Source organism: Mauremys reevesii, linkage group 5 (genome assembly GCF_016161935.1).
Source record: "Mauremys reevesii isolate NIE-2019 linkage group 5, ASM1616193v1, whole genome shotgun sequence".
Taxonomy (NCBI): Eukaryota; Metazoa; Chordata; order Testudines; family Geoemydidae; genus Mauremys; species Mauremys reevesii.
In genome coordinates this window covers 73881288-73897694 of record NC_052627.1, presented here as the reverse complement: position 1 = coordinate 73897694, position 16407 = coordinate 73881288, and the positions used below count along the sequence as shown (strand labels likewise).

The 16407-nt window shown below is 37.2% G+C and overlaps 1 protein-coding gene across 3 annotated transcripts in view; it reads right to left on the bottom strand.

Moving 5' to 3' along the window:
• WDR17 (WD repeat domain 17) overlaps positions 1 to 16407 on the bottom strand; it is a 107013-nt gene that overhangs the window by 45550 nt on the left and 45056 nt on the right. For all 3 annotated transcript variants that reach the window (XM_039542258.1, XM_039542257.1, XM_039542256.1), the window contains 5 exons: positions 12701 to 12829; positions 10873 to 11056; positions 8259 to 8489; positions 1211 to 1462; positions 502 to 624 (listed from right to left, as the gene is read on the bottom strand). In XM_039542258.1, coding sequence (XP_039398192.1) covers positions 502 to 624; positions 1211 to 1462; positions 8259 to 8489; positions 10873 to 11056; positions 12701 to 12823 — 913 coding nt within the window. In that variant the 5' untranslated portion in view covers positions 12824 to 12829. The remainder of the gene's footprint in view (positions 1 to 501; positions 625 to 1210; positions 1463 to 8258; positions 8490 to 10872; positions 11057 to 12700; positions 12830 to 16407) is intronic.

Here is a 16407-nt window from a genome sequence, read left to right as displayed (position 1 = left end):
TCTGTTGGTGTGAGTGACAAGATTTGAAGCTTCCAGACAGCATCAAGTGTGACCAAAGAGCTCTGTATAAGCTCAAAAGCTTGTCGCTCTCACCAACAGAAACTGGTCCAATAAAAGATATTATCTCACCAAGCTTACCTTACCTTGTTTACTGTGTAAAGTTATTCTAAGGGGCTACAAGCTTTGCATATTGTTATGAGGTATCTGTTATAAAAAGAGAATGTATATCGTACTTCACTGGGGTTGGGAGCAAGACTGTAGTATTCCTACGTGAGGGACTGCCGAATAAGGAAGAACTTAACAAAAGGTTTGATCTAATAGCACTTAGTCTGCCCAAAAATGCATTGGTGTCAAGAGCTGTTTTGATTAACAACTGCAGAAGTAGATCCAAAGTCAGGGAGTTTTGATTAGGGTGTACAGGGTCAGACACAAAGAGAAAGGACTATATTATTTTAACTTGCAACCACTGCACTGAATTACAATAATAAAATATATACTTACACTTTTTCTTTGGAGGAGAATTGAGCACATGTAAACCATGGAACCCTGTTTTCTTCAACTTAAAATTATCTATAGGTGTTGTGCGTGAAACATTCCAAATACGTAACACTCCAACCTGAGAATCTGAGATTTTAAAAAGAGCTCCATTTATTAATATTTTTTCTACATAAACAATGTACATAATTTAAGCACCAAATTAATCAAAAAGTGAAACACTGAATTAAATGTATACTCTTAAAATAATGTTACAAGCATGCTTTTACATCTTCATTCGAGTACAGAGGGTAAACCTATCAACAACAGCATAAAATATTCTCTAATTCACCCTTCCTCTCTCTCTACTACTCCAACAATTCTCCCACAATTCAACCACAATTTCCCCTTTGCTCTCTGGTTCAGAAAGGAGAAAGGATTGAAACAAGTGAGCTCCAAAAACAACAGAAATGGAAGCGGGGGAGTGGGGAATGGCTTGCTTGCTTATGCCCATCTCCCAGCAAATTGTAATCCATGCTGATAAACCCATGGCAAAACTGTTTGCATCTGTTTTATGCATTCATTTTTTCTAGAATACGTTAAAATATTTCTGTTTCTATTGATATTAAAGTCAAAGGTATAGAAAAGATTAAACATGAAGTACAGTACCTATTTTGGAGATTCAATGCTATATTTATGACCATTCAATAAACTATCAACAATAAGAAAAGATTACCTCCAGTAATAAACATTCCAGGAGCACTAGGAACCCAGGCTAAGCACTGAACTGATGCTGCTGCACTAGGAAAATTAAATGCTGTGATACAGCAGAGAGACTCAGAATCAACTAGTCGAATGCCATTATGTAAATTAGCAACAAGAAGATAGTCAGTCGACAGAGGGTCCCATTCCAGGGCTGTCACTGGATCCTCCTCATCTGTTCCTTCAAGAGACTCTGGTCTTAGGACATGTTTCTGACTCTTAGAACCTTTAAAAGCAAAAGGCAACAGACCACCTTAAATTAGATATAATGTGCATCAATTACAGTGATTTATGCATGGTTTTGTTATGTCTGCTTAGGCTGGCAAACAATCCATATTTCCCCCCAACACACTCTGTAGCTTCTTCCACAGGCTGTACTAGTGAAGCCAGCAAAGCTCATCCTCTGCCGCACTTACTAACAAAGGTCATTCTGACTCCAGCAGACATTTCCACTGCTTCCTTTTTATCTTAATAATAGAAAAAATAGACTGAAAACGGCTGTTCATGTTCACATGTTTAGATCCTGCAAACCCTTATTCATGGATTTGCAGCATCAGGCCCCAGATGCAAGCTGGTTTTAGGTAAATATATCTGCACAAACAAAATAAAATATGAGCAAAGAAGAGTGATATAAACCAGGAGAAAGATGGTGATAATGAGTCAGAGTAATCAACATCATAACATTTTTTTTCAAATGTAAATGGATAATTGTTTTTGTAACATTTGTTCAAATTCAGGAGTGGATAAATAACAAATAGAGTCTGAGTATGATGATACCAGAAGGGACCCTTACATCATCTAGACTGATATCCAGTATATATCAGCACATCAAATATCACTCAGCTACCCCAGCAGTGAGCCCAGTAACTTGTGTTATGATAATCATTATCCAATATTATGGAAAGCTAGCACTGATTTTTGATATTACAAAAAACAATCCCACTCACAGATAACACAAATCTTTGTTTTTTAAAGTGATGGTGTTCTATTCAAAATAAATAAATGAACATGCTGTGCTACTTTCCTAGAAACAATGAATTAATTAATTACCTCTAAATTTATTCAGCTTTTATCTACCCTTGAATTTTGACAACTAGGAATGCCATTAATTTGTCACATTTTGACAAATACTAAAAGCTATCTGTTATCCTCTGATGGATTTCATTTAATCACTGACGTAGAACAAAAACTACTTCAGTTAGCATTAAAAAACTGAATCAAAAAGTCTGTTCACTGGGGAACATTTTTCTTTGAGTATTAAAATAATTCACACTATAATTTGGTAGGTGTGTTTGCTTAGAGGTGTATGGTACTTATGAGGTAGAATTAAACACCACCTGTTGCTGCTGCTGTTGGGGAAAATAATACACATCAGACTGGATAACAGTGAATAGGTGCATAAATTGATATACGTTTCTGTTAGTTTGTCTCAGGCCCATAGCTAGCACATTAACATGGGGTAGAGGACTGCATGACAAGAGGTGCTTTTGTGCTTGCCTTCAAAAGTTCATGTACTTAGCGAAAACCATAGTCTCAATCAGAGGCTTATTTTTTTTACTTTATTTTTATGAAATAAGGAAAAATAAGATACATATTTATATGATTGTTCAGTATAACAAATATTCCAACATTCAAAGATTCAGAAATATAAAAGTATAGATCTTAATATGAAAGTGGGGTGTAACAAAGATTGTTCATGAAACTAAAGTTGAAATCTCCTTGGATAATGGCATCTAAATTCTTCCACAAAGGCAATCATGTTCAGTTCTTAAGTCAAATCACTTTCCTACAACAGGAGAATTAGGTTTCTCTTTCTGTCATGGGTGATGCTCAGCCCTGGGTGTGATAAAATTATTTTCAAACAAGAAAAGGAATTCTCACAAACTCAAGACCACTATAGACAATTCAATTTAAATATAGAATTCTCAAGACCACTATATACATTTCAAAAACAGACAGGAAAGCCTCCTTTAATTCATTGGCAGCACCTAGAACTTCTTAAAACCCTTTGCAATTTCTCTCGTCTATCAATGGTTTAAATACAGCCATTTCATCTGTCACCTTCTCAGTATCTAATCCAAGCAAGTCAATCAAAACACTTGGGTGATTCCACTTTCAAGACATCTAGAGAGCTGATGGAATAGATTGCTGGCAAGCTTTTGTATAACTTGGAATTCTTCTCATAAAATCTCCTTTGCAATTCACCACTGGTTTCATCAATCAATTTTTGACAAATTTGGGATCTTTGATGCTCATTTACACTTTGGAATTCTGGTAAGTGCTCAGTGACCATGAAATCTTGAAATTTTGGGGCCAATACCATGGCTCTTTTGGTGGCACATCTTAATGTTGATGCTTCATCACACACATCTTTCACAACACGGTACTTGGATCAAATATCTTGGAAAAATTCTTCAAACATCTCTTGCTTTTGTTGAAGTTTTTCACAGGCAAAAGTAATCAATTACACTCTTTTAGCAGGGTGCATGACTTCCTTCTGAAACTAATTGTTCACCCAAGCAAAAACTTTCAAAATCATTCTCAGAACCTCAGCTAAGAACAAGAATTTGGGTGATTGTGTAACTTCCAACATCCCTCTTGCACCATATTCATTCATGAAGTCTGACGAATACTCTGAATCTCTTCCAAATTACTATGAATTATTTCTGTGGTTTTCAGGTGACCAGTCCATCCATTGTTTCTATGAGTCTTTGCCTTTATACAGAACACTCATTTCATGCCTGTGAAAAAAACTGTACAGAAAATTACAATTCGAGAACAAACCTGCCACTGCTGAGTTCCTGTCAGACACACGAGAGACCACCAGATGTAGTTGGTTATTCAAAAGGTGTGTCTATTTGCTTCTTTAATCTCTCTTGTAAAAGGATTTGTAAACACCTCCTTTGCACATTGATATAACTTTTACATCATCAAAGCAAGAATAAAGTATTTTGAGGGTCAAGACAGTTCATGGAGGTCTTTCAAAATCTGTTGTGTAGTATCTTCAGCAGTGAGGCCATGCTATCGGGCCACTCCAATAAGTCTCTTTTTGGCTTTGAAATCAACACAGTAGTGTAAAACAGTGGACACATTTTCAGGGCTGGCTCCAGGGTTTTTGCCGCCCCAAGCAGCAAAAAAAAAAAAAAAAAATAAGCCACCGCAACAGTCTTCGGTGGCAATTTGGCGGCTGGTCCTTTGCTCCGAGAGGGAGTGAGGGACCCACTGCCAAATTGCCGCCAAAGAGCCGGATGTGCCACCCCTCTCTGTTGGCCGCCCCAATCTGAATTTCAGCAGAAATGTACTTTGCATTTTTCAGAATGGTTTTCAGAGCATCTTTGAATTTTGGATCTTGTCCAACAGTAAACTTAAGTAGGTTGAAGAAAATTCCTGATGAGTTGTTCAGAGTAAGATCTATGTCCTTGACGTTTATTATATCTTGATCTCTCAGAGGCAACTCATTTATCACAGCAAACTGTTTAATTTTTGTGAAGGTTTTAAATAGTATCTGTTTTTTTCAATTTGTGAGGATGACACCAAAGCAGCAATTGTTGTATCTGAAAAAGGAAGTTACGATAAAATAAATATCAAATTCATAATTCATTAATGATATTGAGCAAATTAATAAACTGAAATAATAAAAATAGTAAGTTTTTTGTATGCTGGATCTACCACATCAAGTTTTGAAGTTTCCCTCAAGATAAGGGGTTTAAAGTTTATAGGTGCTAAAGAGTAGGCTTGAGGATACATCAAGGATGTGGAGTTCTATGTATGATTTTGTGCAGGACTTGGGTCTAGATCCATGATTTGACTCTACTTGATTTGTGAATCTCAGCAGAATGACATGAAAATATAAATGTGAAATGTAGAAATAGCAAAAAATTACCTGTAGCTTCTCTTGTCCTTGTTGCAGTCCAATCAGCCATTGTATTCAAGTGGACTCAGCATTTCTCATGTTTGATTAAACCTTTGCCTTGATAAAGTGCATTTTTCCAATTGCAGAATCCAGATTTGATAAAAAAAATATCAGTTCCCATTCCACCAGCATTGCTAGGGTATGCATACACCCACCAAGGAAAACAAAACAGACTTATCAGTTTTAACACAATATTCCAAACACGCAGAGGTGACATGTGGGGGAAGCATGCTAGGTAACATGCCCCCTCCCTGATTTTTTGGTTTTCACCCTCAAATCCAGACTGGGTGGCCTGCTGAGATGACTCAGGGGGTGGAGGTGGTGCTCCCTCCTCAAGCTCCACTGCACAGGGCTGGCCTGAGCCACCTGGTGTCACCGCTTGCCCCTCCCCAATGTTCCTCTGCTCCCCCTAAGGGGGCATGCCCCACAGTTTGAAAATCTCTGTGGGGTGGTCACATACCCCCCCAGAACCTTTAAATTATGCCCCCTCTCCCCCATCAACAGTTATGCATCACCTCTGCAATCATGGCCAGCTCATGCACCACTTTTCATTAAAACAACTCAGCACACCTCCAATATTTATTTTAGGAAAATTAATTTCAATTGAGCTATTTTGAGAGTTCCAAGATCTCATGGTATCAATGAATCATTCTTGTATATAACCTTATTATGTTTTGTATTATCTTCTGAAGTAGATGGTGAGCTTGAACGAGTCTTCCTCTTTATGAGATGGACAAATCATAAATTTGTCCATTTTGAAAACTATTTGTAGCTATTCCACCATGTACAGAAAGGACCTGCGTCTGTAGGTCAGTGTGGTGTTGACCTGGGGTAGGCTGTCCTTGTGGCATCAATAGAAGGGTAAAAGTCAGCTATTGGCTCTATGCTACATTTTTAGAGAACAAAGAAACAAACTCATTTCTCTCTTTTCAAAGTCAGCATGGTAATACAATGGTAGCCATCACAGTTGCAAATCCAAGAAATCTTGTGAATTTAAATATTCAGATTTATTATTGTAAGCAAATTTTCTCAAATCAGAGCAATCCTCAGTGAGAGCTAAACTATCTTCTGGCTCAGACTGTCTTAATAAGGGTTTTCTAGCAACTATTTGGTATTCATCTTCTTATTTAGGGTCTGATCCACTTATGCACAGCCTAACTTTCCTCTTGTGAGTAGTCCTATTTGCTATAATGGGACTATTCAAGTAAGTAAAGTTACTCACATGCTAAACTCTTTGCAGGGTCTGAGACGTCAACTAATTTATATTCTCTGCTTGAATGCAAAAGTGTGGAATTTATATTTTAGGCATAGCAGAGTGATGTAAAATTGCTAGATTTTATTCTATAGAAAAAGGCTCCAGTGAATGAGTCCAAGTTGTAATAATGATCTCACTCAAATCAAAACAATCCTAATCAGAAAACTGTAGGCTATACCTCTGTGTTTACACTGTAATCATCTAGTTTGACCTGCACATTGCAGGACACAGAACTTCAGCTATCCCCTCTAGTAATAGCCCCATCACCTGTGGCTGAGATACTATAGTCCTCAAATCATGATTTAAAGACATCAAGTTAGAGAGAATCCATCATTTACTCTAGTTTAAACCAGTAAGTGAACCATGCTGCAAAGGAAGGCGAAAACCCCCCCTGGGTCTCTGCCCATCTGACCTGGCTGAAAATTCCTTCCTAACCCCAAATATGGCAACCTGTTGAACCCTGAGCATCCTGGCAAGACCCACCAGCCATATGCTGGGAAAGAATTCTCTGTAGTAACTCAGAGCCCTCCCCATCTAATGCCCCATTTCCAGTCATTGGGGATTTTTGCTACTAGCAGTCGCAGATGGGCCACATACCATTGTAGGCAATCTCCTGATACCATCCCCTCCATAAATTTATCAAGCTCAGTCTTGAAACAAGTTAGGTTTTTTTGCCCCCCACTGTTCCCCCTGGTTTAATCTGAAGTCAATTATATGCTGCTGGGAGCTGAGATTTCCCCAAGAGTAAGGAATAATGCTGACATCAAGTGGTAAAAACTCACATTATTATTTGCCATGTTAGCTAGAGTTCTACTTACCTTTGCAAGTTTCTTACACTCTTGAAATATCTAATTCCTAAATCTATTACTCCTATTTTCACCTTCAAATCATTTTGGCCAAACCCACATGTGTGTACATGACCCAACAGTAAATCATATATTTTCTTTTTACTGATGCTTTCCATAAGGCTGAGACAGCACTACTAGAAGTAACGCATAGTATCAGAAAAAGTATAGCCTTTGGAAATGCTAATTTGGTACAAAGAGCAGCAGAAGGAGAAATACAAGAATTCTAGCATGGTTTTTAGCACTGTCCAAAAACTCACATCTGGTTTAGAGGAGATTCTTCCTCCCCTAATATTCAAAGTCATTTGTCAGAGCAAGAGAAAAATACATACCCTGGGACACAAGAATGGTCATCACCGAGGGTCGGCTTTCCTCACCAAGCAGTGAGGCACGTATGAAAAAGAGAATTAACTACTTAGCTCCAAAGGAAAACTCCACATACTCCTTCAAGGAATGTGCATTTAATACAACACTGTGCTATTTATAAAGCACACAAAAATGTGCTAGGTGCATTACAGATAAATTAAAGAGACAATTCTTTGCCCTGATATGCTTTAATAGGAGACAGAATCTTAGATCTGGGTTCCCAATTGCTGATTTGTTTACAAAAATGGGGGTAGAGGATTGAACATTGAACAATTAGAACATTCAATAACTAACAATCCAAACAAATAAAATTAGGAGATCAGAACTTCCTGGCAAACATCAGTACAGGGGCAGATCAAAAGTTTAGAGTAGAGGGCTGTTATCATACCCTCAGAATCAGCTTACTATACACATTTCAAAGATGCAGTGTTGATTTGATAACCAAATAGGATTCAGTATAAAAAGACAAAAGATTCTGAATTTTCTCGAGCTAATCAGATGTATTTTTGTCATATGCAGTGAGTAGTAACACTACTATACTCTGAACAAATTTTATATAAAAGTTTTTATAAAATCTAAACTAGAGAATATAACAAAAAAATCGTACAGTGGCCAATAATTACTTTATCAAGTAAATTTTCACCTGGTTGAAAAATCGAAAGACTTCCATCAGTGTGTCCAAATACTACTTTTCCTTTCTTCTTTGGATGCCATCTAAATAGACAAATGTCTGACAAGAAACTATGTGCTTCTTTATGTACAGCTACCCCACTGTCTGGTCCTGAGATAGTCCAAATATACAATGGGCCTCTATGGGAAACAAATGCAACTGCATCGCCTGCATTCCAGCACCAACTAAGTGAGGCAGGAACCCCTGAAACATTAAAAAAAAATGTAAGAACTAGCATTTGAAATGCAGAATGCTATTATCTATCAAATATTCTTAGCCCATTACTGACATTGGTCTTGAAAAGCTACAGATCTTAAATTACTAGGAAAGTAATACATTAAAATATTTTACAGACTTCAGTCTAAGCGTAGGCAATTGTGTGTACTTGGCCTGGCATAAAAGTAAACTCTACTTACACATTTTCAAAGAGTGAAAATTTTATGTACTACATGGCAGCAGACCATACTGTGATACACATCGTAACTTCCACTAGTGCCAAAGGGAGTTATTCATATGACTGAAGATTAGCCTGCTCCTATATGCTATACGTTTATCCTTACACAAATACTTACTTTACAGTAAAAGTAATACACTGTTATTAATCCGTTAAAAAACAAAACCACTTGCAAACTTTTACAAAATGTATTTACGTTTTGGCAAAAACCCAGGAAGTCTAATCACAGTGGGCTAGTCTACACTAGAAGCACTACATTGGCACAGCTATACCGATGCAACTGCGCCCCCTGTAGTGAATCTGGTGAAGATGCTCTATGCTGACAGGGGAGAGCTCTCCCATCGGCATAATAAATCTACCTCCACAAAAAGCAGTAGCTATGTTGGCGGGAGAAGCTCTCCTGATGACATAGTGCTGTTCACACCAGCACTTAGGTCAGTGTAAATTATGTTGCTCGGGGGAGTGGCTTATTCACACCAAAATAAGTGGCAGTGTACACCTGATCTAAGACTAAAGGAGCAGATAATTGCACCTGAACTTTAAAGTTTTGTAATCAGTGGGAGCTGTACATGCTCAGCGCTTCTGAAAATCAGATCACTTTTCTTTAGTGCTTAGATATGGACATAGGCACCTAACTTCAACTTCAAGTATACAAGTTGTAATTGTGACCTCAGCATTTCCCACACTGCAATACTCCACATAATCATAAAAATTAGATTGCAAGGTGTGATCAAAGAACAATCTCAATAATATATATTTCCCCAAGCCTCCCATGCACATTTTATTTGGGTACTTTTTTGTAACAGTACCATCAGAGATATCTGATATGCTACGAATGTAAAGTTAATAAGGGGTTTTAACACAAACAGTTTATTCTGAAAATAAAAGTGGTGAGCAACATAGGAGCTACATAACTGGGATATGGAAACCATCTCCTTCAAATTCAGTCATGGACTCTGGTAATTTAGGATTGATCAACTGGTTCTTAAAAAAATAAGTACCAGTACTGATTTTAACCCATATCCTGAGCAAAAGTAAATTCTGAATCAATTCAGATTTCCCTGCCCACTATTTGTGCTTTCATGTGACCTTTAGATCTCAGAGCGTGTAAGGTTTTCAAAAGGCATGCCATATATTCTAGAAAATAACAAAATGGGAAGCCTCAGAGCACCAGAAAGTTTGAGAAGCCCAAGAGAGGCTCCCAGACCTTCTGGACCTAACAGAACTTGAAAAGTTACAGGATCGAAGAGGGCACATGTTGAAGAAACTGACTGCAGGAAAGCACCTGGGGTGCACTAGCTGCTTGCAGGGAAGGAACTCGGGCTTGTTGCCGAGGAAGTTATTACACTCAGCCTGTTGGAAAACACATGGGAAGAGAATAGGGCTGGATCAACAGTTTCACACTTTTGAGAAGAGCTAGCTGCACATTCGGATGTTTATCTAAACTGAACCAAAAACTATATTTTAGATAGAATTTAAGTGTGATCATTATTAGTAAATAGCCTCATCTGAACAGCAGCCTTTATCAGGGCCGCCCAGAGGATTCAGGGGGCCAGGGGCAAAGCAATTTTGGGGGCCCCTTCCATAAAAAAAAGTTGCAATACTATAGAATACTATATTCTCGTGGGGGCCCCTGCAGGACCCGGGGCAAATTGCCCCCCCGCCCGCCCCGTCTGGGCGGCCCTGGCCTTTGTTGTAGACCAGGTTTTATTTGTGTTCAGCCTTGCAAAACTGTCATGAAAATTCATATCCAAATCATAAATCATAATTGCCTACATTTCAGTATGATGACTGATGATAATTTATACTATTTTACTTGCCAATAAAAAACAAATAAACTTGCGCTGAGTTTAATGCATTTTGAAAGGTTGCTTTTGCTGTAAGAAGAGTTGAAAAATTCAGTTTTTCAGCAATTACTATACAGTTCAGAACAATGTACAAAACCACTGTGTTTTATCATATTCTATAATGAACTACAGTAGAAGTGAGGCTAAAGAATTTTGTGCTCCATCTATAACTGCTCAACTTCAAAAAAATTTCTCTACCAATCATTCAACATTTAGTACATTGCGAGTATTTCTGCTATTTTAAAGATGAAGAGCTATAAGAAATAAACCTCTGTGTCTCCGATACCTTTTGTACTGTCCAGTTTTGCAACAGCTTTTTGTTCAGCCACATTCCAAATGATCACTAAATTATCTGCACTGGCACTTGCAAACATGTCAGGGTTGTGGGGACACCAAGATATTGCTGTGATTGTCTTTTTATGCTCAGACATAATTGCCCGCAGTTTGAATTCATTGTATCGGTGATCCAACTAAAATAAACAAAACAAATGTATTTTAGATACTCAAATTTCAGTAAACTCGCTTAATATCTATGGCATATATTGCTAAGTTGGATAGTGTAGCAGCTCAAGTCACTAATGGACAAGAATATGAAGCTTACCATACTTAAAAGACTACAATTTGATTTCCACTGCATTTAACAAGTCCGAGTATTTTCAACTTTAATAAGCTAGGTCCATATAAATTTTATTTGCAGGGAAAATGTGTCAATATTCAGTTAGGCCCCTCCCCTCTCTCCTAAAAAATTACTTTCATGTGTTTCATATATTCTTTTATTTCACTTCTATAGCACTGTTCATATCAGCATTTTAAAGTAATTTACAGGTATTATATCTATTTTACAGATGGCTAAACTGGAGCACAAAGAGATTTGTCCTACGTCACACAGCCAGTCAGTGGCAGAGCTGAGAACAGAATTTATGATTCCTGGAACCTTGCTCTAATCATAGACAAATAACAATTTGACACTGGAATTAATGGAAAGCTACTGAATTAACCTAAAACATTTACTCATGATATAGTGATTTATAAAACACAGTGGGTCTCATCTTGCTTTGAGTGAAATCAGTGGGAGTTTGCAATATCGAGCAATCAACATAATCTCCAGGAACCTTTATTTAGTGCCACTAATGTGTATCCAACCCTTCAAATCCAGAAGCTCCAGAATTCATGGATCAACCTATGTTTGTCTCATTTTAACACAACATGACTAATTAAAGACATAGTAAAAATGTAACTCTGATTTTTTCACCTTAAGTCAAACTATTAATATTACTTTCATGTATATTTTGTGGTTCACTGTCCTTAGCTTGCTTTTTTGGTTTAGTACAGCAAAGAAGGGGAAATGACCCAGGGAGAAGCTCCAGTATACAAGGTTTGGTGTACATATGTAATACAATATATATTGTATTAATGGATACTATAATTTTGACTATATTTTGTATGCCATTTTTAATAGTCTTTTTTTTGGCAGTATAAACAACGGTTAGTACTTTGCAGCCCACAGGCAGCGGGCAAGGCTTCAGTTTATCCCCTCACTTGAGCTCCATAATATGCACCTCACTTACTCTATTTGCTGCAGAGATGTTTTACCCTATTATGAACAATTGTTACACTCCCAAACCAGAGATGGATTTAAAACTGGGAGTTTATTAAAGTTAATATAAAAAACAAACAAATGCAGCTTGCACACACCCCACACCAGCTCGGTCTCATCAGAGTATACCAGGAACTCCTCTGGGCCCATTTCCCGTTTCCCCACTATGTTCCATTTAAGGGAGAGCATGCAGTTAATCTAATCCTGACATTTCCTTATCAGTGCTACACAATTCTGAAAGTGATGCACAAGCCAGCATGGAATCTTGCTCCCTCTCTCATACCTACACTGGCTCTGCAATGCTGACCTGAGTAACAAATTGTAACAATATTTTTTAAATTGTTTTGGAGTAGATCTGTTGAGTAAAAAGATGCCAGTTCTACACAGTCATTTTTCTGACTATAATCACACTTCAAAACTACTACAAGAACATTTCTTGAAATGGATGAAAGTGAAGTAGAAAGCAAAGAACCATTGTTCTAAAGTAAGTGGTTTATTGAGAAAAAAATAATCTTACCTGGTAAATATAAATAGCAAGCGTGGCACAATAAGCAAATCTGTCCCCACTAGCAGCACATACATCTTTGTTCCAAGGCTGACATCCAGCAGCTAAAAGGCCCACTTGCTTAACCTGTGACATCTTTGCCTATAAAAAATAAATATATGGAACTGAGAAATAGACAGGACACTTTTTTAATGAGCCAATGCACTTTTGTTCAACAATATGTTTACAAATATATCCTTGAATTTTATAAATCAAAGCCATATGTTTTCTGAGATACAATGAATATACCAGGAATAAAACCATGCAGATATTCATACTATGCAAGGAAAGGGGTTTAAGTCCATTGGCAAACATTCATGCAGGAAGAGACAATTGAAGACAATAGAGCTGATTTAGAACAGCTGAGGATCTGTCCCAGTGTTTCTTTTTGTTATTTCCTGTAGTAAAATTCAACATTTTCTATTCTTAAATCTAATTCCCCACAAAAATATGTGGGTAAAATACATCATGTACCAAATATCTCAATGTAAAACAAATTAAGCAACGTATTTTTCATGATTTTTTTTCTTGAATTTTTAAACCATTATAGACTAATTATTTAATTCCTACTCTTTCTCTTTGGATCAGTGAAAAGGTATTTTTTCGTATCTTCTCAGTATTCTACATCTACAATAAAAGATTTAAAATGCATCAGGAAAAATAAATAGGAAGACAACTGACATATGTTAATGGATTGTTAAACGTCTTTGTGGACACAATCTTACCGCTTTGTAACAGGACTCTCCTGTTGACCCACCTTGTTAGTAGGTATTAGACACATGAATAACACTGCAGAAGTACTGCTGGATCATTATGGGAGTGGCTCTATAGACAGAATAGGTCCCACAGGGAAAACCAAGTTCAAGAAGGAAGCTTGAGATGAGATTTATGCTTTGTTATTGTGTCTGAGTTACTAGTTTTGTTGGGGATGAGATAGTGAATCAGCCCATTCACATCCTTCGTATAGTGCCCCATGACCAAGACAGCACACATATCTGCACATAAATCATCTTTGCTATACTAAGAGCAATTGCAAAAACAAACCATTTAACCTCTATTCCTCCCTACAAATTAATTACTGCAGGGTAAAACAAAACAGGGTATGATATCACAATCTCACTCTCACTGGGAGATACAGATTACTAATGAAGTGTACTGGTGCCTTAAAAATTCCAAAACAATTTTCATTTATATTAATACATAAAACTTATATTTAATACAAAGATTAAAACATTTTTACAGTTCTTTAAGAACAGTGAAGCATATTCTCAACTCAACACACAGTGCATTAGCTGTGCAATTCCCATCCACAGGCACTTTTCATGAGTTGACAATGTGCCCTCATTTAATTTTTTAAATGAGAAATAGTAGGTTTTGTAAAAATATGAATTAATCTATGGTCCAAGTGACAGTGGGGGCGGGAGGGAGGGAGAAGAGAGAGAGAGACAAATCCTTTGCACTCTAGATCAGTGGTTCCCCAATGGTGTTTTACAGCCTCCAGTAGTCCACACAACACTTATAAGTGCTTCCATTTTGGTCTTAGTATGAAGCATCTGTCAGTTTCCAAGCTTGCCTGAAGAAGAGCTCTTTGTAGCTCAAAAACTTGTCTCTTTCACCATCAGAAGTTAGTCCAATAAAAGACAGTATTTCACCCACCCTGGCTCTCTAGTTTCCAAGCAGTGAACATTCCTACTAGTGTAGGACTAATCCAGACTAGGACACTTTAGGGACTCCAAACACACAACAACATCACTGCTTCATGCCTTTCTTTTTGTGTGTTTCTCTGGCATAATTTCAGCCGTGATTAAATTTGCAGAGGACACAAAAAGTGGAGGGATAGTAAAAACACATGATGACAGATCCAAACTCCAAAGTGACTCCAAAGTGAGATTACAGTAGTGGGGGCTTCAGGCACTGAAGGGGAGATTGAATACTAATTACTATTAGTTAAGCATTGACAGGGTAAAGTCAAAGCAAAGGAAATAAATAGCACCAATACAAAAATAAGCGTACACAACTAAGGATCCATACCTATCACATTATAGTAAGTTATTGTTTATTTTCCACATTAAGACTGTCCTAATATTACTTTAACATGCAACCAATTACAATAGGGAAAGTGTGAAATCAGACTGGGAAGCTTGGAGAGAAAATTCCTTAAGAAGTGGTTCACCCTGTGGCTTGCAAAATCCACTCACATTGGGCAAGGAGGACTCTTTCCTCAAGTGTGGGCCATCAGCTTCTGCAATATCTAAGCTTTCATTTAAAAAAACAAGTTAAAGTCTCTAGCTCATATATATATATATAAAGATAACTTCTCAAATACAAACTAAGCGTCAGCTGATGCAACGTCAACTTCTTAAGTCTGCAGAAAGTACCAGAGCCAACATCATTATTACGGGAAGGGGAGGCCTGGTAGCTGGGGTTGAGAGCAAAGAGGATTGGCGGCTTCTGTTAGGAATAGAGTGCCCTGGGGTGGTGGGCAAGGGGATTGTTGTATTAAGTTAGAGGGAATAAATGAGCCAAAGGTGTTAAAAAACCCAGTCACTGTCCAACATTAAACAGTGTTAAACAAGGTCCATGGTTTGGTATAAAGAGATCTCAGCCTGCTTAGTACCATGGCAAACACACCATTAAAAATCCTTTTAACCTTTTATTAAAGATCCAGAAAAGACGGAAAAACAGTTAAAGCATTTGAAATGTAAAGTATTAAGTAAAGCTTTCATTTTAACATTTCTTGTTCCCTTTCCCTTTAGCTTGATTATACCATGGCTCACTGAAATTCAGTCAGCAGGAAAATATAATTTTAAAAGCCTAAAGACAGGGAGACTTCCAAAGCTTAAAGCTCCATTCCAGAGCTCATGCAGGGAGAGGAAGGGGTTCTCACACTGGGCTTATGATTACCCTCATCAACCACAAGAAAACAGCAATTATGCATTAGAGACAGCCCCACTCTTTCCTTCAACGTGCTTGCATGGTGTATTGTATGTAGTACTCTGTATTTTTAAATGATATAAAGATGTCTGGGTAGCTGAATGTATCAGTAACGGGATGCAAAGCCTTTAGGTTGCTGGAGTGAATGAAGGCCAGGTTAATGGTGACCAAGAGTCATTGCCATCTGATGGCTGTGAAATGAGTTTGTATTTTCAATCTATTTCACAATTGATGTGTGTCCATATCACAAAATATATATCACATTAACTACTGTACTTCTATTTGCAACATGAATTTGGCTGTACTTTCTCCTTCTTTCTGAATATGTTTATAAAAAGGCAAAAAGTAACTTTATGAAAAGATAGAAATACACCTTTTAGAGAGACTCAGCAGCAGGTGACTCAGAAACAAGATGAGCCAGGTCATTTGAAAATATTATATTTTTTGACTTTGCTAAGTCAGTGGTTTTATTAAAATATGTTCTCAAAATGAAATTATGCTCAAAAGAGAATTTAAGAGGAAAAATATGATTTTAAAGATTTATTACTATTTTGTTGAGATAATCACACATGCTTAAACAGCATTATTTCTGTATTAAATCCTTACACAGTTGTTTTTACTATTTTTGATTTGCAACTACATTTAAATCTACATTTTCAGAATATTTTAGTATTTCCCCTGAGCTATAATGTATAAACTACTTCAAACTTTACTCTAGTATCTCTTGTAAACTTGCTGATTTTCTT